Genomic DNA, 24725 nt, shown 5'->3' on the forward strand with positions numbered 1-24725 from the left:
ACCACTGACTGACTGTCTCTGTCTGCTTGTAGAAGGCGACAAGATGAGGGAGAGAAGGCGGCCACGAGCTCTACATATATTGCGTCCACCACGTGCGGTAAATGAAGAAGTAAGGATGTGTCAAGTGCAAATTTACTCCATCACAGACCTCAACTCTCCCAGCTTCTCCAATGAACCCAGCCAAGCTTGCCGCCCTCCCTCGACTCGACCAGGCAGGCAATCCCTGCTGTCGCGTGGTAAAAACTCCCCCTCCCCGCGCCCAGGCCGGCAATATTCAATATCTCGGCGGGGGCTGTGGGTGCGTTGAAGAAATCTGCTTCCATTTTTTCCTTCTTTTTTACGACACCTTCTTTCCGCGGGCTCAAGGGTCCGGCGAGCCAGCACGTCAGGCCTGTTGTCGCTAGTCAGGGTTGTCAATTAATTAAATCAATCACCGGCCAACCCGGCAGACGAAATAACGGTGTTATCTAGCTCAACAAGGTGAACAAGGTGGTCGAAGCTTCCCTTTCCCCCTCTTACCTGTAATGAACCGAGTCATTTAGTTGGAATTAGCGGTCATTTTGGTTGTCTTGCTAGTGGAGAGGGTAGCTTGGCTGGTAGGCTGGTGCTTAGGCTGGTGCTTGGGCTGGTGCTTAGGCTGGTGCTCAGGCTGCGCTGCGCTGCGCTGTCTGTATAGAGTTAGTACAAGTCTGACTACAACTGCTATACAGTTGGAGAACCCAGGACCCCTAACCCACCAAAAGTATAGTGAGTTCATGTCACTGTAAATTAAGAGTGTCGCAAATTAATTTGGAGGCGCAGTAGTTCTTTGTTGACAGCTGATTAGAGTATACATTTACAGACATGCAGACGTACATACATACATACATACATACGTAGACAGAGACCTCGTATCCGTAACCACATATCCATGTACAGTACGGATAGTTATCCGGAATACACCGCCTCCATCTGGTCATCTCCCCCCCCTCACAGAGCATGAGGCCGTCCTTCTCGAACATCAAAGTCCACCTTGACGTAGATGCCGTCCGTCGACTTGGCGCTGTGAAAGTCGTCGGTGCTCGGCGAGTGGCTCGCGCTCACCGCCGTGCCGTAGCCGGCGCCGCCACCGCCGTCAATCTCGTCCTGGCTGGTGAGGTGCTGGCTCCGCTGCCGCAGCGTGCCAAGCTTGGTCGCGTTCGAGTCATTCGTCTTGTTGTTGCGCGTCCGGTGGCTCGTGGACCCGGACCCGGAGCTGGCGTCCTTCTTGCCCAGCACGAACTTGTCAAAGACGGGCTTGACGCCGGGCACCGACAGCGCGATCAGCGTGGCGCCAATCTCGGCAACCTCGACGCCGAGCATGGGGTTGTACTCCCAGGACTGTTGGTTGGGTGGTGTTAGTAGGCCGTTGCTTGCTGCCCAAACGTGGATTGCCCTCTCTACTTACCATATCAGCCTCCCATTGCCCGCGAATGACCAGAATCAGTCGCGTGATGGAAATGGCAATGACGCTGTGGTGAATTAGCCTAGACTGAACATACACGGGGACCTTGGACAGTCGCGCAATGCACTGCACTCACAGGATACCCGGGAGCAGGATGGACCCCAGCTGAATCTTCTTCTTGCGGCTCATCTCCAGCGTCCACAGCATCGCGATCGGGATGCCAAAGATGAGCAGGTCGCAGAGCAGCGACACCGCCGAGTTGACGCTGTACACCAGCCCCCACTGCAGGCACACGAACCGGTCAAACTCGGGCTGGAAGTCGTACGGCCACCAGCCCGTCACCGGCCGGCAGTGGAAGACGATCAACAAGACCTGCGGCAGGAAGCCAGCGATGAGCACGCCAAAGACCACCTGGATGACCAGCTTGAAGCGGCTGTGCATCTTGCACAGCCGCCAGTAAAAGGCGAGACCGGAGACGCGGCACAGCAGCAGCGCGACGGTGTAGATGATGTGGGCGATGAAGTCGAGCAGCTGGGTGAGCAGCATCGTGTCGTTGTCGAGGATGTACTGGATGTAGGCAAAGTGGCGGCCGGAGCCGAGGCGGATCAGGTGTATGCAGAGGGCGACGAATGAGATGAAGCAGCACTATCATCGCCGGTGGTTAGTATCTCGGCCACACGTCTGTCGCCATTACCAGGTGCCATTGGGAAACGGTGACGACGTACCAGAGACGCCAGGGCGAGGCCATCGTCAATGCCCACGCGCTTGACGACAAAGGCGCGAGACGCCAGGCGGGAAAGCACCACGAAGCTCGTCAGGATCGCGACGATGACGATGGCGATGATCGCCGGCTGGTCCTTGCTCTCGCTGAGGAACGCCTCGCTGATCTCCTTGGGCACCTTGCCGCTCGCAATTGCCGCCACGATTTTGGGATCACTCATGATTGGAATTTCGGGAATAGCGAACGACGATATCGGACGGAACCCTCGGAGAGGAGAGGAGAGAAAGGTCAAGCACAATACAGATGGGATTTCAAGACATCATCTTGATGATGGTTTTTTTTCTTTCTCTTTACAGATCAAATCGACAACGATAAGTCTTGGTCAACTAATAACCCCCCCCCCCTTCTTGACCTTTCGACCCTCCCCTCCCCCCTTGGCTCTCGACGAGGCGAAGCTCTATCTGTGTGGACTTGACCTTTTTCGGGCCGGGCTCATGAGTCGTGAACCATGCTCCTTTGGCAACGTGTGTGTGTGGGCAGGGATCCTCTGGCACCCAAGAGGTTCCAAGACTAGTTAGTTGGTCGAGGAAAACTCGCAGACCGAGGCCGTTTCAACAACAACTAGGGGAAATGAAGAAGGTCAGTTGTGGTCCTCGTGGACGGGAGGGGGGGGGGACGGAGGTTCTAGCTGGTTATTGGTTTCTTGGCCTTGCTTCTAGCGTCAACCTCTCAACTCTCTGGTGTCGCATGGAGGTGTCAGGTTCAAGCTCTGTTCACATGAACCCTTTCATCCGATCTCTTTGCGGACATGTCGTACATGTTTTGTCCATCACATTGCCCCTTTCATCCATAACTAGCCACACTACCAAACACCAAACAGGCCATCATCATCTTGCACAACAAGCCCTGGCTGAAATCTGCGACACAAAGGTGGGACGCTCTGAATGACTTGCGTCGAAAACTGCCTATTTCGGAGTCCAAGCGAGAGGGGGGGAAATTTAAGCCAAAAAAAAAAAAAAAGAAGCCACGCCGCCGCCTCGCTTCGGTGACAGGCCGCCGATCTTGCAGAGGTTGAGTTTAATTCAAAGCCAAACAGAGGGGCCTTTTGGTGGGTTGCTTGCATCTACCAACGAACTTGCGGAATAGTGTAGAAATCGCGGACAATTAAGCTCGCAGACAACATTCCTTCTAGACGAAAGTAGGAAGAAAAAAGCCCGTCGGTTAAGTTGCGCCATCCCGACCCGACCTTGTACACAGACAAGGTGGCGGCGGACCGCCCTCACTTGCCGAAGGCGCCGCCACTGGATGTCTGTGGTTGGAGTAGAATGATAATTGTGGTTCTTGCTATTTCTCCTCGAAAGCCAACTAGTTAACTAGTTATAATAAAACGCCACTTTATAGTTGAATAATTAGAACTTTGTAACAAGGGAACAGCGTACCATCATGCAAACCAAGTGGACGCGCGGTTGTCGAAACAGTAATGCGATTGATCACCCAAGCATAAACGAGTTGGTTAATACACACAGACTTATGGATCATAAACAAGTAAAGCGAAAGATAAAGATCAGGATATTTCTCACGCAACTCGTCTTTGCCTTCTCCGCTCCGCTCGGGCTTCTTTGTCCGTGAGCCAGCCACGTCCTCCCGTCCCGCCCCTCACCCTACCCGTCGGCCCTGATCACCATCATCAGCTGAGATTCTTCCACTTTGCCCGCAAATGTGCTCTGACGGTAGCCCACAAGGCACGAGGTAGCCAGACGAGACGAGACGAGACGAGGCGGACGCCTCGTTGACCGCCACAGTGTTCCGGCCGTCTCTGCTTCCTCTGCTGTCCGAAATACCCGCCTATCCCCGGCCGCTCGGCAGTTGAATCGACATCCATCCCTCCATCTTGAAGTTTCAATAGCGTCGTTAGTTAATAAATGAATTCGATGGGGAGGCCCGCCGCGTCTTGGCCGCGAGTGCATCCACTCGATTGTTCAACAGGCAGCCCTGCCGGCTTCATCGCAGACGGCAACTTCTTGCTTGTAACTATGTTTTGTAGGCGGATTCTTTCTTTAATCTCGGATAGTTCCATCTACTTGGATAGCTCCTTCAACCAACTACTCGGATAATTCTATCCACCGACTACTCACTAGACTCATCGCCATCACAGAGTTGAACGCATCAGACGCAAAAAGTCAAGGCGACGACTTGCTCTATGTTTTAAGTCTTGTGAAAAACTGCAAAATGTAAGTCCAACACCAGCTTTTCACCCTAACCCATCAGTTCAAGACAAAGGCCTCCAAAATGGAGGAAGAAAAAGCAGAAAAAAAGGAATAGCAAACAAAGTACTCACCCAGACACAGTTCCAACTCATACCAATGCACTTTTGCGAGCCGGCGGTGCTGATTCGCGAAGCAAAATACTGCTGACTTGTAGCCAGGATGCCATACCCACCGTTGGTGATGGTGATGTCCCCCATCTACAGTAGCCTCCGCTGCCATTCTCAGCGACTAAACAAATTAGCATTCGTGTGATTTTCACCAAGAACCTTTCGACTCACAGATTCCAATCTGCGTAGTTGAGGAATCATTCGACATCATCACACTGGCTTCTTCAATCGTTGTCGCTTGCGCCACTTGCCAGTGAATGCCGACCGTGCCCGCCTGCCTGGTTAGGCGAAGCTTGATTTTGATTCCGCGAATGCTCCGATAAAAGTTGCCCTGAAGGATACAAAGTCAGAATGTCCTACTCCCGCCATGGTTGCGAGGATGACTTACCGTGCTGATATACCATTCGGAATTGCCGTCGAAGAGGTAGACGTCTGCCGTGAAGACGCACAGTCCGATCAAGTTGCTTGACAATTGTATGGTGGGAGCTGTGCCTCCCACACTGCCAACTATCTGCATATTAAAGTACAGCACGATTGATCGGTCGACGCAGTAAGTACCTGTGAAATGATGAGAGTATGCTCCGACATGACATCTTGCCTCGGGTACTCACCACCGAGAAAATACACTATGGCACCGCTGACAGAGGACTCGGGGCAGCCTTGGCCTCATCGATTGCCATCTGAGCTGACCCTTAAATGGCGTCTGTGTCGTCGGTGAAGCATCCGACAGCGCCATAGTCCTTGACATTACGCCAGACCTGAACTGCATTAATTGAAGTCTTCATTGTTCTTCTTCAAGAGTTTGAATCCTTACATTGAAGCCTGTTGCTGGACGGAATGACTGTTGGGATAGCCTGTGATCTTGATCTGCCATACGGTCACTTCTATCTTAGCTGTGAGCTTGTCTCAAGAGGGCTGAGATTCTCAATGGCGGATACACATCTTGAATGTAAATCTTGGTCTCGTTCTAGTAGCGTTTCAGAGTACCACTGTTTTACAAGTTCTGTGTCTCGGCGTTGTTGGTGAGCTTCACAGCCTTGAGGAGCTCAGGGCGTGAGTTGAGGCGGAGCAGGCCGCTGTTCAGTATCGGTCGAAGTTGGGCTGTGTTGGGGTCGCCTTTAACTCCTCGACGAGGATTCACGAGACGCCATAGGTTGTACTTGCCCTGTTGGTCAATCGCTTCGTCAACCATGGCTCTTGCCCGAGAACCGGCCATGGAGCTGGTATTGGTCAACATAGTGGGCGGCAAGTTTGACTGGAGGCGGCTCAAAGCTAGTCTCTGTTCTGTTCGGAGAGCAGAGGAATTTCTTTTTGCCATTTCACCTTCCGTTGGTTTGGAAAAGTCTATGCCAAGCATAGAGAGAGGCCCCGTGGTAGGCTTTGCAAAGCCTTGGGAGCAGAGCAAAGCCGCCACGGAGAGGGAAAGGAACTTTTGTGAGGACATGGTGTTGTTTGGAGACAACTCTGTGGTGCACTGGTGGATTCTGAGCAGCGAGACGAATTGACTTATTATATACATCCCTCTGCAACTGAGATGTAGCTCCTCAACCCAAGTTAGGCTACAGGAACACAGTCTACATTGGGAGATGAGGAGATGATGCAGGAGGCCGTTAGGAGCGACCTCAAACCAATATTCTACCCGCATACACGGAGCAAGCATGCAAACATACTCTCCAGATTGTATTTTTGGATAGCATTCATAAATGACTATTTTGTCTTACAGTCAGCATATCCAGGCTGCATGCCCAAAAGTGTGCAGCGGCGGCGGATGAGGTGACACATATATGCACCTACTGTACATATTCTGGCCTTGATTCTGTTTACACAAGTTGACTGTTCTGTTTGCACGTCACACAAACAATACCGCATGATTTTCGACAACCAGCCTGCTGCCTCGAAGAGCCTTTCACAGCCCCCAAGGTTGAGATGAGAACAGAGAGGGACAGAACGAAAACATCTTATTATGTCGAGTAGACGGAAGTTCTTAAAACAGAAAATGCAAGTTTCGGAATATGAAATTTCTTTTTTGAATAAAAATACCATCCCGCTACCAAATTTGTTCCATCTGCACAACTCTCGCAGCCCAATATTTGTGCATGCAGTGCAGCAAACGAGCAGCGTTGTAAACCAGGCTGCAGAAGCGATAAACTCGCTTGGGAAATGCCACGCTTATCGGTCCGGTCTTTCAGTTCCGCGGTTTAAGTAACTAACTCAAATATCCGTCAGGTATGCGCAGCATGTTACGGATCAGACGGACACCGGGCGGCCACCTACTTGCGCTGCAGTATCCATTCGTTACGTTATGCGAGTTGCTGCCGAGTCGACGTCATTCTGCAGACGACAATGGTGACTTCTGTCTCTCAATGTACGGTAATGGGAATAGACAGCATCCCGTCAGACCATCCCATGTCGCGTTGCCGGTCTTGTGCAGTTGTGACGACAAACAACGGCACATAAACTCCGTTTGTTGGTTGTACGCGGGGCATATATTGAAACAAGCTATGTACATAGTTATACGGATGGAGATATGATTCTTTCATCCGGTTCGCTGTTCGTGGGCGGTGGAGCGATAATGATGCAAACTCGGTCACGCCGAGATTGCGACAACGGTTGATGGCCCGTCCAGGCACCAGCCGTCCGTCCACCAGCGAACCCAGGCATGATCACTTGCAATGAAGCAAGCACCTTCGCCAATTTCTCGTCAATCCTGCAAACGGGCTTGTAAAAGCCTCTATGCCGGGCCGAAGACTTGGCTGCCTGATCAGGAAGCCTGCATGCCCGTCCTCGGGTGAGGTGGGAGGGAGTCAAAGCAAACGCGAGCGATCCTCTCAAAACAAAGCGGATGCTTACAGCCGAGTCAGTAGTAGCAATTACATTGGACGACAGGGATGGACAAGTGCATTCATGGCCTCTTGTCGGAGTCTATGCCCGCGTATCTAGCCAATGTAGTTCATAGCTCAGCGAGAAGCGTCTAGCAGAATCTGACGGAAGAGAAGGAAAGTACGTGTATTAGATAGACTGAAATAAATAAAAACAATATAGAATAAATGACAAAAATCACTGGGAAATTCTTTTAGATCAAAAAAGAGAGAACATCGTCGATCGAAGCCGACCGACCGTATTAGTTGGTATTCGGAGTAGAAGTAGCCGAGCCATTCTTGGCAGCAGTCTTCTCCGTGACAGCCTCCTCCTCCTTCTTGGACTTGCTGGCCGCCTTCTTGCCGCCAAAGAGCTTGCCAAGGCCGAAGCCGCCCTTGCGAACCCTAAAAATGTAGTAGAAGAATACGGCCATGAAGATGTTGAAGATGATGTACGCCCACATGATGCCAAAGTTGCGCCACCGCTGGCCCCAGTAGATCTTGGACCCTGCCAGGAACTGGTCCGCCACCTTGTACGCGCAGTACTGGCAGTCCGCCGTGGCCCCCGGGTTCTGCAGCGTGCCCGGCGCCTGCCCGGCCAGCGGCTGCAGGTAGCTCCCGCAGGTCTCGCCGGCCGGCGGGTCGAAGATCTGCGTCTCCTGCATGGTGCACTCGACCTGGCGGCCGTGCAGCATGGTGGCGACGATGCCGCCGATCCAGTAGGTGAAGGGGCTGACGCGGTACATGAAGATCCAGAAGCCCGGCAGCGCGTTGGGCGGCTGCAGCACGCCGTTGAACAGGATGCTCATCAGCACCAGCACGGTGACGACGCTCGAGGCCGTCTGCGCGTCCGGCATCGCCGCGATGGTCATGTGCGCAAAGGACGAGGCGTACAGGAACAGCTGCACCACGAACAGGAGCACCAGCACCTGCCGGTCCGACGTCTGCACGCCCACGACGGGGTAGTAGAAGCACGCGTAGATCAGGATGCCGGCCACGATCTGGTAGGGGATCTCGACGACGATGTTGGCGAGGACGAAGGCGACCCACGAGTACGCCTTGCTCGGCCGCTCGCGCACCTCGTACAGCGAGCGTTGGGTGACGAAGAGAGGCTGGATCTGCTGCACCAGCGTCGGGAAGATGTTGGTGATCATGAAGACGGAGAACATGACGATCTGCATGCCGCCGAGGCTGCCCTTGGCGTTGAAGAAGGTGAAGCCGATGAAGAGACCGGCCGCGACGCTCAGCGCAATCTTGGCGACGACGTAGCTCGGCATGCGCCAGTACTGCTGGAACACGCGGTAGGTGACCTCGCGGACCTGCGTGGTCAGCGGCATCGCAAACTCGGTCAGCTGCGCGCCGTCGGCACTGGTCGCGGAATCCGCCGGACGGGGCGCCGACTGGATGCGGTCGAGCTCCGTGCGCACCGCCACGCTCTCCCGGCTCCCGTTCCACACCGACTGCCAGTCCTTGCCCTCGTCGTTGTACCCGCGGTTGACCACCTCGAGCATGTACTCGGCCGGGTTCTCCTCGTCGCCGCACTGGCGCGCGCCGTGGGCCTCGAAGTAGTCGAGCAGCGTGCGCGAGTTGGCCCCGATCTCGCCAAAGTAGACCGTCTTGCCGCCCTTGGCCAGGAACAGCAGCCGGTCAAACTCCTGGAAGAGGATCGCCGACGGCTGGTGCACCGTGCACAGGATCGCCTGCCCGGAGTCGGCCAGCTTGCGCAGGAACGAGCAGATGGACCACGACGACTGCGAGTCGAGGCCGCTGGTGGGCTCGTCGAGGAAGAGCAGCAGCTTGGGCTTGGCGGCGAGCTCGACGCCGATGGTGAGGAGCTTGCGCTGCTCGACGTTGAGGCCCTCGCCGGGGACGCCGACGACGGCGTTGGCGAACTCTTCCATGTTGAGCATCTTGATGACCTCCTCGACGAACTCGTACTTTTCCTTCTTGCTGACCGTCTTGGGCTGGCGAAGCATGGCGCTGAATCGGAGACTCTCACGGACAGTGGCAGTTTCGAGATGAAGATCTAGCATCCAGTTAGTCAGCAGGAGCAGTTAGAGTCAAGCAAGGGACGTGGTGTGGTCCTTACCTTGTTGCTGGACGTAACCCGTGTTGCGCTGGAAACTGGCGTCAAGAGGCTTTCCGCTAACAAGCATGTCACCAGTAATGACACCCATGGTCGTTCGTTGAGCCAGGACATCGAGAAGAGTCGTCTTGCCAGCGCCGGAAACACCCATCAGAGCAGTCAGAGTGCCAGGCTTGACCCAACCGGAAACGTGGTCTAGCAGTCTTCGCTCTCCGCCCTTGTAGGGAATATCATACACCACGTCGCGCCACGTAAAGATGTCGGTCTGCGGAGGCAGCGGGACGTTCTCGCCGTCCTCCTCCTTGTCCTTGACCGTCTCCGCGGGCTTCTTGCCGCCCTTGAGGAGGTAGTCCGGGACGTGGCCGCGCTGGAAGACGAGCGCCTCGGCAGTGCTGGTGGTGGACGAGTTGAGCTCGGTGACGACAAAGTACATGATCATGAAGGCGACCAGGAAGGCGAGGAGAATGCCAAAGTTGCGCCAGACGTGCGAGTAATAATACTCGTAGCTGGCGGCGATGAAGGCGTCGCCGCTGACCGTCTGCGAGCCCTTGACGGCGCCGGTGACGGCGCAGACAAAGGTGGTGCCGACGAGCGGCCGGTAAGGGGGCACGAAGGAGCTGGGCCCGCAGGGGAAGGCCTGGCCGTGGAACTCGTTGGCGACGAGGATCTCGAAGCCGTAGAAGATGGGGTTGATCCAGCGCAGCCAGGCGAACCAGGGGTGCATGCTCGGCTGCGGGATGACGAAGCCCGTGTAGATGACCAGGATTAGCACCATGACGCCCGAGAGGCCCATGGCCTGCGAGACGGTCCGGGTAGAAGCGGCGAGCGTGCGGAAGACGGCGCTCATGACAAAGGTGATGATGAAGGTGATGAGGAAGAAGAGGAAGAACTGGCCGGGCTCGCGGCGCAGGCCGCTCATAAAGTACAGGATGATGTTGAAGACGACGGCGGTGACGAACTTGATGGGGATGTCGGACAGGATGCCCGCCATGGCCTCGGTGGCCGGGTGGTAGAAGGCGTACGACGCCTGCTTCTCGACGATGGGCCGCTGCGCGTACAGGCTGTTGATCTCGGAGATGGCGGTCAGGGCGTTCATCAGGATGGCGATGAAGAGCACGGAGCCGCGCGCGAAGAAGCCGTCCGTCGTGTCCGGGTTGCCGTAGAAGGCGCTGCCGACGATGAGCGCGATGAAGACGTGGCTGGCCACCTGCGCGGCCAGCGCCGAGATGTCGCCCCAGATGCGCTGGTAGGCGCGGCGCGTGTTGGCCTTGATCTGCATCCACGTGCTGATCAGGTAGGGGGACTTGGGCCGGACGTGCCGGGCCTGCATCGCGTTCTTGCGCTCCCGCAGCTGCGCGACCGAGGACTCCTGGTTGACGCCGCTGAACTCGCGGTCGTGCGCGTCCATCTCGGCCGTGAGCGCCCGGTAGTCGGCCGACTGCCGCCACGCGCGCTCAAAGTCCTCGGGCGTCCGCGGCACCCGGTTCTCCCACCCCTCGCGCGCCTGCCGCTCTCCGGGATTCGTGATGGAGGTCAAGAAGTCGCCGGTCGTCTGCCGCGGCGGGCAGTACCACCCTAGCTCCTCAAAGTAGCGCCGGGCCTGCCGGGCCGGGCCAAAGTAGATCTGGCGGCCCTCGTACAGCACGGCGGCCTTGTCGAACAGGTCGTAGATGGCCTGGCTCGCCTGGTAGATGGCCACGGCGCACACGCCGTCGCCAATCTCCGTCACCATGCGCAGGCTCTCGACGAACTTGAACGCCGTCGCCGAGTCCAGCCCGCGCGTGCTGTTGTCCCACGCGCTGATCGGCGCGCCGGCCAGCAGCATCTCGGCGATGCTCACGCGCTTGCGCTCGCCGCCCGACACGCCGCGGATGAAGTCGTCGCCGACCTTGGTGTTGTACGTGTGGCTCAGCCCGAACGCGGCCATGACCACCTTGACCATGTACCGCGCGTACTCCTTGCGCGACATGCCCTGGATGCGCTCCTGTGGCGTCCGCACCGTCGCCGCGAACTCGAGCGTCTGCCCGACCGTCAGGTGCGGGAAGTGCTTGTCCACCTCCTGGTTGTACGACGTCTCGCCCTTGAACTCGGCCATCATCTGCCGCTGCGGGATCCCGTTGTACGAGATCTTGGACGTCTCCCCGAGCTGCAGCCCGTACAGCTCGCCGCACAGCGACTTGAGCATCGTGCTGCACCCGGACCCCGGCCGGCCCAGCACCACCAGCAGCTCGCCCGGCTTCAGGATGCCCTGGAACCCGTGCAGGATCTGCTTGTGCTCCTTCTTGCCGAACGAGAAGAGCTCGCCCAGCCGCAGTGGCGCCATCAGCAGCGACCCGACCGTCTTCTGCACCTGCACTGCCTCGCCGGACCCGAACACGTCCAGGTCCCGCCACGAGATGCCCGTGTTCGGCGCCGCCCGCGTCTCCCGCCGCACCTGGCTGACAAAGTGCCGCACCCACTTGCCGAGATCGAACCGGTCGCTGGCCGGGTCCAGCCGCGGGTCGTCGTCGTCCAGCCCGGCGCCCCCCAACGACGGCACCTGCTGCAGGCTGGCCACGCTGGACCGCCGCCGGCTGATCTGGCTCGCGATCCGCATAATCTCCTCGCGGTCGTTGTCGGCGATGATGGCGTTGGTGTCGCGTCGCGTCAGCGGCGCGATCTGGTCCTCTCGCTCATCCGAGTCCGAGTCTTCGAGCTTCACCGGCTTCTCCACATCCTGCCGGGCGTCGATCTGGCCGGCGGCCGGGCCAGACTGCTGCTGCTGGTACTCGAGCTCCGGTGCCACATCGAGCGGCTTCGCGGTGTTGTTGCTCTTGTTGCTGTCGTTGGTCGCCATCTTGAAGGTCTTTGGGGATGGTCTGGCGAATGCGTGTTGACAGGAAGCCCTTCGTCTACTGGGCACGCGTACGCGGGGTGTAGATCGTATGCTGCGTTTCTTATAACCCCGTCCGTATTCTCTATCTTGTCAAAGGTATTGGTGGAAGGGGGATGGATGGGAACTACAACCTGTGGCGGGACAGGAAGGGTATTTGAATGCCCTCGGGGGGCTCGCCAGGGATGGAGGGTCCCCGACACGTTCGGAAACCGGACATTCTGCTTCCAATTGCAATTGGGTACGCAATGTTTGGTTGCCCCGAACCTTGGGGACATTGGCCACCCTCCATGACAGCTCGAGTTGGTCAAGCCTGGGTAGCTCTGGGCGTGGATCAGACCACTGGCTTGGCCTTTGTCCGGCTGCGGATTTTACGCCCCCATCAGAGACAGTCCAGCCCAGTGCACTGCCGGGCCCCGCAAGCCGTAAACTACGGCCGCCTCGGGACGGAGCTCTGGTAACCCCCGTAGGCATTTGCAGGGCGGGGATTGGCTCATCGTAGAGGTGACGCTGCTAGTTACTGGTAGTTCAGTCTGAGCAAGTGTGGTCGACTGGGCTGCTTCCGGCTAGTGTTTTCAATGACGATCAAGCAGCAGCCCGACTTGAGAAAAAAACCGATGGCGTTCGCTCGCACTTCAATTGACCTACACGAAGGGTGTCTTGGCGCTCTGTCTTCAGCCAGCGGCGAGCCATGCACGGCTGGGCAGCAGCCTGGCAGATACGTAGAAGCCGACGCATAACGCCCAACTATAACAGCTAAGGTTGCATTCTGTTCTTATCCGAGCTAATCTCTGGATCAGCACATGCAACTTCAAACCCCTGGCGGCGAGGTTTCAGCGTGGGCCTCTCGGAATGTAAACAAGACAGGACCCTAACTAATACGTATACTGAGACGGACGAATAGCGCACAGGCAAGACAAGGTTGACCTTTTCTGTACTGGTTTTGCGAAGGCCATTTGCTGAATCTCCGCTTACTCAAACCCCGCCATTGAACAAAAACAAACTTTTTCTTAGTTTCTATTCTTCCCAAGTTCAGTGGCTTGAAACCTATTAGCGCTTGGTAATGCCAACGGGAAAATCCGTAAGCATTGGCAAAGAACGAAAGCGAAAACAAAGACCAGAAAAAACAATTGAAATCAAAATAGAAAGAAATGACGTGAACGTGCATCGCCACCCCTTGAATCGGCGTTTTTCGCTCCCTGGTCTCCGTCTTGGCCCTGCTGGATCTGGATCCAACAAGGTCGCGCGTCTCCCGCGTATCCGGAAGCCTCGGGCCCATGGAGCACGGTTATGCAGTGGGACAGGAGAAAGTATGTTGAAGAGGTGGGGATCAAAACTCAATGCAATTGTCATTTATTATTATGCGGCATCAGTCTGAAAACGTTCTTCTTTTGAAGAAAAAAAAAAATAAGTAGCTACAGTACTCTTGTTGCTCGTTGCTCAAGCACTCTTTTCATTATGCGACGACAACTCAAATGCTGAGACAAGAAGAATAATAAACATGATAACAAAATAGGATCCAATAACTAGTACTAGTTGTCTTTGGATCTAAGACAGTGAAATTGACTACAAATCTTTACCATGCCCGACTATTGTTCGATAGCGTGAAGCAGCCTCGCTCGCCGGCCAGTCCCCCATCCTCCGCGACCGTCATCACGGCCCATGGACACTTCTTGCGTCATCCGCGGCCTCGCCCTCAGCGATGACGGGCATCACGGCACCGAACTGAAATTTTTCTGCAAGGCGACCGCGCGGAGACAGGCACCGGCGACGCCGCTGGCTCTCGGGACGGCGACGGTCCCCGACCCCGAGTGGGCTCCGCTACCCGTGTTCGAGTCAATCCATAAATATTTTCCATCAGCTTCGTCATTTTCCCTTATCATCAAGCACAGCCTCTTCTCATTCCTAGTGTTTCATGCTTCCACGGTAATTTCATTTACTTTATCTCCGCTCTCCGGCCAGGGTCCGCCGCGGCGGAGAGTCTTCTTCTTGCATACGGTACAGTACACGGCACGCAGCGCCGTTTCTCCGCCTACCGTTTAGCTCATACCCTGTACTTGCAACCGCAGGCAAACAACCCGATCCCGATTGATTTTAACGCCACGTATGTATGCCCTGCTTGTATTCTAGAAACCGTTTCGCTGGCCCTTCCTGTTTTCCTCAACACCCCTGGCTGTTGTACTCCCTGCAGCACCGCCTCCTGCGAAACTCCGATAAGCATCTACGCGTATTTACCCAGCACCGTCTCGTCTCCCAAGCCGGTATTGAGGACAACAATGGCTCCAGCAACGACTCCTAGTCAACTTTAACCAACTAAAACATCGCAGGACCCAGGTTCTTTACATTTTGGATTGTAGAGCTCATCTAAATGACTACATATATTTTAGTACACTATTGTTTATTTGGTATCTAAACTTCTCAAGAAAGGTAGCCATTGTCCTTGACCCAGGCTTCAACATCGGCGCCATCTCGCTCTAGCCACGCGATTCTGGCGCGGATAGAATCCTTGACTTGGTTGAGAGTCTGATCAAAGGCGCTTGTGTTCTTGTCTGCAAAGAAGGCCTCAATCTTGCTCAGCTGCTCGGCCTTGGTAGCGCCGCCAGCGGCAACAGCAACGACGCCGCCAATAAGCGATGCGTTGTCGCCAACATTCTTGACGATGAGGTCCCAGTTGCCGGTCATGTACTCAAAAACGGCCTCGATACCGTGGGGGTAGGCGCGGAAGCCACCAAGAGCGGACGTGCAGTCCTGGTTCTTGATATCAGGGCCAAAGACCATGCCCAAGCTACGCTTAATGAGCTCAGGGTCCTCGGCACGCCCAAGGCATCTCAAGATAGTGTTGCGCTCGCTGGTAATCGTCGAAGCGCGGTAGATATCGATGATTTGGTCAAATTCCTTGGAGCCACCGTGCTTAAGGGCCAAGGTAAAGACAGAGGCACGGAGGTTAGGGTGGATGGCTGACTTGTCACCAGTGGCGTACTTGGCGAACATATCCTTGGCGGCTTGAATAATCTTTTCATCGCCGCTGCCTCCAGCAGAAGCAAACATCAAAGTCTTGAACTGCTCCTCGTTGTGGGTATCGGTTTCCTTAAACTCCCAGCCTAGGGAATGAGCCTTGGGGCTGACAAGCTCTCTGCGGAACTTTCTCAGACCATCCCTGATAGCCTTGTCCTCAAAGATCCAAGCAGCCTCAATTCCAGATAGGCGGCGGAGGATCTCGCTCCACACAACATACTCAGTCTCAGAGTCAAAGCCCTTGAGTAGGTTTAGGATGCCGCTCGTCTTTTGGCTACCAGCAACAGCCAGCGAGGCGGCATCAGCGATCATGCCAGCCCGATCCTCCACGGTGAGAAGACCGGCCTTGGCAGCTTCTCCGAGCTTGCGCAGTCGCTCAGGTGAGTAAGCCGTGCGGTATAAGCTAGTATGGTTAGCGTTGAGCTTAAAGAAATCATCAGCAGGAATGTTGAACTTGGTTGTTCTATCATTCAGCGTCGCGGAATTCTCAACACCATCCTTGGTACGTAGGCCAAGGAAAACAGGGTAGAGTACTTTGTCCTCTTCAGCCTTGACATCGCCAGTCCGAAGGAATCGGTTCTGAGTCACCTCAGCGGTTGAGCCGTTCTCGGTCACGGTGACGACAGGGAAGCCCATCTCCTTGGTCCAGACACCCATGACCTCGGAAACAGGCTTTCCGCTGGCAGCAGCGAGGGAAGCCCAGAGGTCACCGGTCTCAGTGTTGCCATAGGCGTGCTTCTTCAGATACTGGCGAACACCTTCGAGGAAGTTTTCCTCGCCGAGGTAAGTGGAAATCATGCGTAAGACTGCAGAACCCTTGGAGTAGGAAATGGAGTCAAAGATTTGTGCAATCTCCTCAGCACACTTGACAGGAACCTCGATGGGGTGACTGCTGCGAAGAGAGTCGAGCCCCAGAGCCGACTGCAAGTTATCGACAACGTACTCTTCCCAGACCTTCCACTCAGGGAAGAAGCTGTTGGAAGAGTACCAGGAGACCCAGGTAGCGAAGCCCTCGTTGAGCCAGAGGCCATCCCACCAGTCCATGGTGACGAGGTTGCCGAACCACTGATGCGCAAGTTCGTGCTGCACAACCTCGGCAACACGGATCTTGGTGTTGATGCTAGTCTCCTTCTCGTCGAGCAAGAGGTCAACGACACGGTAGGTAACAAGGCCCCAGTTCTCCATGGCGCCAGCAGAGAAGTCAGGAATGGCAACCTGGTCCATCTTGGGGAGGGGGAAGTCAATGCCAAATGTCTTCTCGTAGAAAGGAAGAGTCTTGGCGGCGAGGTCCAGGGAGAAACGGCCGTGCTCAATGTCCTCACTGGGAGGGGCGTAGACACGGATGGGCACGCGGTGAGCAGTGGTCTCAATGTAGTTGAGCTCGCCGACGACAAAGGCGAGGAGATAGGTGGACATGAGGGGAGAAGTGTTGAAGTGGACAGTCTTCTTGGCGCCAACCTCGGTCTCATTCTTGACGTCCATGTTGCTGAGACAGGTCAAGTGCTTCTCAGCAACGATGTGGACGGTGAACTTGGCCTTGAGGGAGGGCTCGTCAAAACAGGGAAAGGCTCTGCGGGCATCGGTAGGCTCCATCTGGGAGACAGCGAGCACACCTTCTGAGCCATCCTTGTTCTTGTATGTCGAGCGGTAGAAACCAGCCATCTTGTCGTTGAGAATGCCGGTGAACTTGATCTCGAGCTGAGCCTTGGAGCCCTTGGCGAGGGTGCCCGGGAAGTCGAACTTGGTGACTTGCTTCTTCTCGTCGGTGGTGACGCTGGCATTGTCACTATTTGCGCTGCATTAGGGGACGTCTTTGTTGAAGATGCTACCTTCTAAGCCTGAGAGAACTTACCTGACAAGCTCGCCATTGGAGGTAATCTTGCTGGAGTGGATGGTAATCTCGAGGGTGTGGAGGGAGATGGAGCTCGAGTCCTCGGCGACGTCGAGGTCGACAATCACAGTGCCGTCATATTTGAAGTTGATCAAGTCGGGCTCGAGGGTCAGATCGTAGTGCGTGGGAACGACATTGGCGGGAAGAAGCTCGCGATTCTTCGTCGGGTCCTCCTTGACGCCACCATGGACGACACCGGACTGAGTTCTGCACATGTTGTTTCGGCGGAAGGAGCACGGTCGTACTGGGCTTGTGTGTAAACGGTGAATGTGCGAGCCAGCCTGCAGAGAGCTAAGGATGGATAGAGTAGGTGAGGGACGTCGGCTAGCTAATATACTGGACAGGCTGTCAGCAGGAACTTCTGAAATCCGCAACAGCTGGTGGGGTGATGAGAGCGTTTGTGGAAGGTGGCGGTGGGATGGTGTAAATGGTAGTAGTGGCATGGCGGGGTTGGCTGTCGTGACAAGGGCATTGTGCTTGCTTCCTGTTCGTGGAGGGGCAGATGGGCTGAGTGGATCACCAGAGCAGAGTAGCAGTGATTTCGCTGCAGGTTTGTGCCCAATGGTCGCAACCTTTTGCCGACAACAGCGGAGACCAGAAAAAAGGTACTTGGATGGTGACCAGTCGGCTGTATGCAGAAATGTACCTAACGAGGTAACAAATACAAGTAATACCAGCCGTGTCCAGATTGCTGAGTCACCTCACCTCCTCACGCAGCCAACTTCATGTCAGCTGTAGCTGCAGCGCGATGCACTGTAACCTGCCGGTACCGAGCCATCACTAGCTCATTACTAGCTAGCACATCCGCTATTGGCCCAAAAACAATAGGCAGAGGATCGGCCGACTCATTGGGGGACTTGGATGCGGCGTAACAAGGCTGTGTGTGAAAAGGGTCTTTGTATGGGTGGCGTATGGGGATCAGGATGTTCGTGAATTAGTAGGTTAGTAGGGACTTACGACTGATGTCCCCCAACTGCGCGGCGCCCACAGTGGAGGAAGCGTGCTGATGCCGGTGGCAGCCGCTGAGCCGGAGCTGAGCAACCAGCACCAGCTCCCGGCCTGCAAATCCTGGCCAGCAACGTCAACCACGCCGGCGATGTCGCCGACGGCGTCGCCCTCGTCGCCACCCGCAGCGACTGCGTCCAATTGCTTGCTGCCGCGGAAGCCATGGCGACTTTGTTCCTGCACACCACACCGTTGCCAATCCGGAACGGGCGTTGCGTTAGAAAAAAAAGCTGGTTATCAGGCGCGGCGCAAAAAAAAGGAGAACCGGCATACTGGCAGTTCACGCCGTCGCTTTGCCGGCTGCTGGGGCACGTGACGCTATTGTAAAGGTAAGGCAGAAAGGCAGGTACTTCTGCAACGGGTGATGATTGGGTGACTTGCTGAGGATTACACGAGGTCCACTGTGCCTCGTTCATCTTTGCCGACAAGTGGACATGCAGCCTGCGCCTCAGGCGACGGGTACCATCTCCGAAAACTCTTCCCGGGCGATTTTGTAATTTTTATTATATACATATACACTGGCCTGGATCTAGATGGCGCCAAACCATCGCCTTTTTTCATTCAATTTGACTAGGCCGTGCCAACATATAACTCAAACCCACTATCCGCAGCATACGCACGGTATAAGACCACGTATCCCATCTCGCTGTTGCACTAGAAAATAATATCACCACCACTCCACATGTTTTGATACGCAAAGTCAACAGGCAACCCCTCCACAGGATTCGCACTGTGCTCCGAATCAAATTCCGGCGTGGTTAACACGCCATCATTTGCGATGGATGCATCGTTGGAGATGTACTGCCCGAGAGAGTCCAGGTCTCGCCATGAGAATCCATTCAACGCATCCAGTTCAATGCTTCCCTGCAGGCCACTGTCGAAGCCACCCTGAGGCCCGGGAATCGACTGCTCGAGAGGAATGTTCGCAGCCGGCTGAGCCGGCTGGTTGTTGTCTTGCTTTACGCCCCTCCGGCTCGGCCGCTTCCTCCATAGCAGGCGCAAGGACCTCGCGTATCGGTGTCCAATGCTCTGTGTGCTGCTGGATGTTTTTTGCAGCTGCGAAATGGTGCCGAGAATGGCGCGCCTTACGCCCGTGATGCCTTCGTTGCTAATGGCGCCAGCGCTCCAAGCCTGCTTCTGTTAGACCATGTCGTAGCGAGAATGCGGTGGATACGTACCTTGAAGAGGAAAACAGCAGCGTAAATGACAAAGAGCGAATACTTGAGCGGCATATACTTCAAACCTGCAATCGGATCGATAAAGCTGTTCAGGATACTGAGAAGGGAATTTGCAGCGTCGATGGACTCGTAAATGAAGCGCGCGTCCGGCGCTGCGGCAAGGTCTGCAAACAGCGGGCCTGTGACATGACCCTTATTTTTTCGTGTCTTTGCCGCAGCCCTGTTCATAGTGGCCTGGAATGCAAATGCGTTGATATATAAACGCAAAAAGTCATACGACAGGATCAAAGAAGCCTTCACATGTGGTGTGACTGAAATGGGGTGTTAGGATGGTCTCTGGATGGCGCAGATGGCAGACTCACAGCTATAGCTCCCCCACGTCATTTTCCACTTTCTTAAAACTGCGGCAAAATCGTCCTACTCGTGTCAGCTAAAGATGAAGTTGAAAGAGCAATTGGAGCAGCATACAATGTATCGAACATATTCACCGCCAACATATAGCTGCTCGCGATGGCTGGTCGAAGAGTATAAAATATCATGAGCGTTGCTGAATAGTTGGGTCAGTTCAAGCTGCGCCTGAAGTAGCAGTCCCATGTTGTCAGGTCCCAGCTGCTGTGTATGCAGGGATGGAAAGTCGACAGCGCGCAGATTTGATGCCGGGCCCGGTCCTCGAGACCAAAAGCCCTTGCCTAGACGAATAGAGACTTGGCGATCACTCATGTAGCAAGCTAGCAGCACATATTAGATTTCATCCACCAGGATCCACGGCACGGAACTTACCAGCCCAGGCAATCTTCTTGCGACTAAAGCTTTCCGAGGGGGTCTCTGGAGGCTCCTGCAGTCCCGTCTGTTCCAGTCTCTGCAGGTAGCCAAGCCTGATGGCGACACCGACTAGCATCCAGGCACCGTAGTCTTCTTTTCCGCAACCGATAGATGATATCTCATGAGGTGGCTGGGGCGCCCACTCGGCTAGGATGAGCAGCGCCTCGACGGCCCCGACCGTGGTGACCCCGCCGTAGATGAGGGGCGACAGGAGGCTCTCCATGTGCCGCGAGCAGGCCTCGTGAGCTCTCTGCCATGAAGGCTCCTCCTTTGACGCGACGGTGAGGACTGCCGTGAGGACATACGGCTCCTTCTCGATCCAATCCGAGATGTGGCCGTCAAAGATGGACTTGTAGACGATGGGGAAGAAAGGGTGAAAATTTTCGTGGTAGCTAGAGCGAGCCACATGTTAGCTCAGACAAACTTTTGCCCGCCGACAGGGCATCGGTCGGTCCCCTTGGCGACTTACTGTTGTATCAAGGCAGCGGCGTCGGCAAAACCTAGCGCGCCGTCTGATATGGGCGGGTATCGAAGATTGGTGTCGCGGGGCGTCTGCCTCGCGTTGGCTGCGCGCACCGGCATGGCGTCCTTGTCCTGGCTTCCGGGGTCCAGGTCGGCGACCTGGGCGAGTAGGTCTAGCGCGTCCGAGGGGTTCAGTAGGTCTGCGGCGGCGAGATGGCCATCGAGGGCGACAGAGCTCCGGCGCGACGCCGACTGCGAGGCGTCGGTGCGCGACGCGGAGCCGTCGCCCGTCCAGGACGGATCCTGCTGTGGTTGCGGTCCGGCGACAGCAGCGGCACCATGAGGCCACGCGTCCATGCCGTCGCGCGGCGCCGTCTGGCGTACCGGTGTCTGCAGGGACCCGACTGCCATGGGATTACCGCTCGGGCCGGTGACCGCGCCCGCGCCCGATTCCTCAAAGGGCTTCTTCTTGCGGACGCGGCGACCGCCACGCTTCGAGGTGGCGAGTACGCATTCGCGCTTCTCCTCTATGCATCGCTGGCACGGCGGCGTCCCGGGCGAGCCAGTAGAATCTCTACATTGATTGAAAAGGAAAAAGTGAGTAAGGTGTCGGGCGAGGTCGGCGCCAATGCGCGGCACAGCATTGGCCGTTGCGTCAACTTTGACTGTCCGCTTCCCTGGTGAAGAAGGGTTTGAGCGCAACGGGCAACGCAATCAGCGCTAGTGCGAGATCAAACGGGGTCGCTTACAGATCGCATCGTGTCTTTCTCGACCGGCACGATATACAGGCGCGCGATACACGCTTCCCTTTGCTGGGGTGGGTCATATCGGTTACTGTTCAAAACTCTCTGGTTATCGCGAGATGGCCGAGATGGCTATAAACTGGGGTTTGGAGGAGGCAAGTTCTGTGGGGGGCAAAAGCCGACGAGGAGGGAGTTTTGGGGGCGGGCGAGAGGGAGCTTTGGATGGCGATTTGCTGGGGAAAAAAGTATGGGGGCCGTTGCTACTAAAAATTACCCTGCTAGCAGCACCTGCTGGCAAAACACGCCACCCAGCCAGAGAGTGGCCGAGACACAGCAGAAGCCGGGCTCGACAAGCCCGGCAAATGAAAGCAGTTCACGTTCGAGGCAAGGATAAAACTACACCATATCACTCAAGGATTTAAAATCGACCGAATTGCTGTAAATTTGGAAAAGCTTGAGAAAATTGTGCAAAATTGTATCAAGAGCTGTCACATCCAACTCGCCCCCACCAACTGTCCTCCGTTGTCCGGACTCCTCCCCTACTTCAGCCCGCCTCCCAGCACAATATCCTGACCTGTCAAATAACCGGTCTTGGCAAACCTAGCATAAGAAAAAACGCATTAGTAAATCATCATCTACATAATAAAATGGAATGCAAGGGAGATTCAATACTCACATGGAAACAACGCTGGCCACTTCTTCCGGAAGGCCCAGGCGGTGAATCGGCACGCTTGCCGCGATGCCCAGACCAGGGTCCTGTTCCTTCAGCACATCGATATCTGTACCCTTGATCCAAGTCCTGCCAAATCATTAATAATAATTCCTTTTGAAACCACCTCAATAGTCGACACTTACCGCGACTTTGGGTCCGGAATCATGCCCGTCGCGCCAATCATGGCCGGTGACACCTGTGATTTCATCATTTAGCATCCCCCTGCAACGCACACACGCCGATCTCCAATTCATTGACAACTACTCACAATGTTGACGGTGATGCCTTCGGGCGCCAGAACCGTCGCCAGGTTTTTGCCCATGGAGCAGAGCGCGCCCTTGGACGCCGCGTAGTGGCAGCCGTTGATGCCGCCGCCGTGGCTCGCGATGCTGCCGACCAGCACGACTCGCCCCCATCCCTGCGCGCGCATGCCCTGCAGCGCCGTCTTGGTGACGACGAACTGGCTGCGCGCGTTGACCTCCATCAGCTCATCCCAGTCATCCTCGCCAATGTCGGCGACGTCGCGGATGCGCCGTCCGAGGCCCGCGTTGGCCACCAGGATCGACACGGCCGCGTGCCCGCGCTGCGCGACAGCCGGAAGCGCCAGCACGTTGGCGACGAGCGCCCGCGTGGCCTCGCGCGACGTCAGGTCCGCGGAGATGGTGACGAACAGCTGGGTTGGGTACTGCGCCTGCAGCTCCGACGCCAACGCATCCGCCTTGCCCTAATAAAACAATGCTGGTCAGCGACAATACCCCCAAGCCCCCGGTTCATCGCCTTCCAAAGATAAGGCGATCAATGCCCGTTCACGCACCTTGCTTGACGAATAATGCAGGGCGACGTCGCAGCCGTCTGCCGCCAAACCCTTGGCGCAGCCTGAACCTATACCGCCACTATCACCGCTCATTATTAGCAGGGGGCCGCTGGGCTGCGCATGCATGGCACGGGTTCCCTCACCTGGCACCTGTGACGAGGGCCAGTCGGCCCTGGACGCGGTTGTCGACGTTGTTGAGAGTCAGGGTCGCCATGGTTGCAACACGAGCAGTCAATGACCTGTTTTGCTTGGTGGAAGAGCTGAGGAGAGCGACGGCCCAGGCGTCGTGCGGTGAAGACGCAAACGGGTGCATCCCCGCGCCGGGCTCCCCACCTAAGCATGCCTGCCAATAGCCGCTGGGCGAGGATAATAAATGAAACGGGACCTAACCCACAAGGTTTCGCAAATTAAACGTATGCGATGGTTTTGTTTTAAAGTCGTGTGATTTTCTTCTATTTTCTATATTTGTAGCTTTTTCGAACAGGGTTATACATTGACAGAGACCCGGACGCTGGAAATGACAGATTTGGTGACGTCAGAAAGTCCAGCATCAGCATCGACAGTAATGACGTCTGTCTCAGCCACGAGTGGCTCCTGCAGACTTTCCAGCTGGCTCTTGAGCATAGAATCCTTCATAAAATGTCCGCTTCTTGCCTTGATCCTAGCCAGGAGAACCTCGGGACTGACCTTGAGGTAAACGAAGCGTAGCAGGACGCCTGCTCGGTCGTCGGATATGACCCTAATGACATCTCGGTATGCCTGTTTCAACGCGCTGCAGGAAATGACGACGCCACGGTGGCCTGCCAACAGGTCCTTCTTTGCAAGCTCTCGGAGCCTGGCCAGCCAGTCCCACCTGTCGTCGTCTGAAAGCGGGATGCCGCTGGACATCTTGTCGATGGAGCTTTGGGGATGGTGCTGTGTCTGCAAGTCAGCCAGCCAGACTCCACCAACGAGCGGCATTTTTTTGCTTTCTGGTTATGCTGCGTAGGACGACGAAAGAGAAGTGTCGTACATTGTCACCTTCGATATACTGAAACCCATACTCATCAGCCAACGCCTGTGCAACAGAGCTTTTGCCTGATGCCGCGGCGCCGCAGACGACGAGCACGGCGCCGTGTTGCAGGGGAGCAGAACTAGCGGTCATTTCGGGCTTCGGAACGCGTTCCGGCATGAAAAAGAGGATTGTATTGAGTAATAGTGGAAAACAACAAACGCGCTTTGGAAGCCGTCTGATGATGGTAATTGCCAATTAACGCGCAAGGGCTTTGAATTTGTATGCGTGACCACGACTTGGCGCCGGCTACTGGCTCGCCTCGACAAAATGTTGCTCGGCGTTTGGTTTTCAACGGCCGGCCGGCCTCGTCGGCCTCTGATCTCGTTCCCCCGCAGAATGTAATTGCCGTCACCCCACGCAGGCGGGATGAAGGAGATGGGCTCTGGGGAAGGGCGAATCCGGGGTATTTGGCCGTGATTATGAGGTTTATTTTACGGATATCAGATGGGGTTTCTTGTTGATTACATCGCGAGCTCTGGAGGCGCAACTATTTGCTGTTGGTCGGCCAGCCGCGGAGAGCCGAATGCATTATGCAGACGCAGCATGGGCATACCTGAGCCACCATAGTGCAGGCTCGGCGATGCAGCATAGACGTGGCAAGTTTACATTTTCTGCAGAGTTTCCTGCAATTTTCCGGCTTGTCAAGCAGTAGCCGAGGGATGATGGCCAGATGCAGTCGGCAATTGAACAGGTGT

At 55.7% G+C, this 24725-nt stretch overlaps 4 protein-coding genes across 4 annotated transcripts; all 4 read right to left on the reverse strand.

The window, feature by feature from the left end:
• Positions 1–969: 969 nt before the first annotated feature.
• ISF_02948 (hypothetical protein) lies at positions 970–2364 on the reverse strand (the record flags this gene model as incomplete). Its single annotated transcript, XM_018846554.1, has 4 exons — positions 970–1359; positions 1427–1490; positions 1560–2068; positions 2149–2364. 4 exons carry the CDS (start codon positions 2362–2364, stop codon positions 970–972), a joined length of 1179 nt encoding a protein of 392 aa, XP_018706282.1.
• Positions 2365–5512: 3148 nt separating this feature from the next.
• ISF_02949 (LysM domain protein) lies at positions 5513–5734 on the reverse strand (the record flags this gene model as incomplete). The annotated part of the gene is made up of 1 exon (XM_018846555.1): positions 5513–5734. The coding sequence occupies one exon, from the start codon at positions 5732–5734 to the stop codon at positions 5513–5515; it is 222 nt and encodes a 73-aa protein (XP_018706283.1).
• A 1905-nt stretch (positions 5735–7639) lies between these two features.
• ISF_02950 (ABC-2 type transporter) lies at positions 7640–12298 on the reverse strand (the record flags this gene model as incomplete). The annotated part of the gene is made up of 2 exons (XM_018846556.1): positions 7640–9402; positions 9466–12298. The coding sequence occupies 2 exons, from the start codon at positions 12296–12298 to the stop codon at positions 7640–7642; spliced, it is 4596 nt and encodes a 1531-aa protein (XP_018706284.1).
• Positions 12299–14752: 2454 nt separating this feature from the next.
• Positions 14753–24120, reverse strand: ISF_02951 (aminopeptidase 2; the record flags this gene model as incomplete). Its single annotated transcript, XM_018846557.1, has 16 exons — positions 14753–17135; positions 17202–17440; positions 18198–18475; positions 18917–19382; positions 19424–19734; positions 19786–19840; positions 19892–20151; positions 20204–20637; positions 20715–21281; positions 22127–22249; positions 22306–22358; positions 22431–22886; positions 22977–23055; positions 23120–23361; positions 23469–23891; positions 23989–24120. 16 exons carry the CDS (start codon positions 24118–24120, stop codon positions 14753–14755), a joined length of 6501 nt encoding a protein of 2166 aa, XP_018706285.1.
• Positions 24121–24725: the final 605 nt, after the last annotated feature.

This window comes from Cordyceps fumosorosea (genome assembly GCF_001636725.1).
Source record: "Cordyceps fumosorosea ARSEF 2679 chromosome Unknown scaffold_5, whole genome shotgun sequence".
NCBI lineage: Eukaryota > Fungi > Ascomycota > Sordariomycetes > Hypocreales > Cordycipitaceae > Cordyceps > Cordyceps fumosorosea.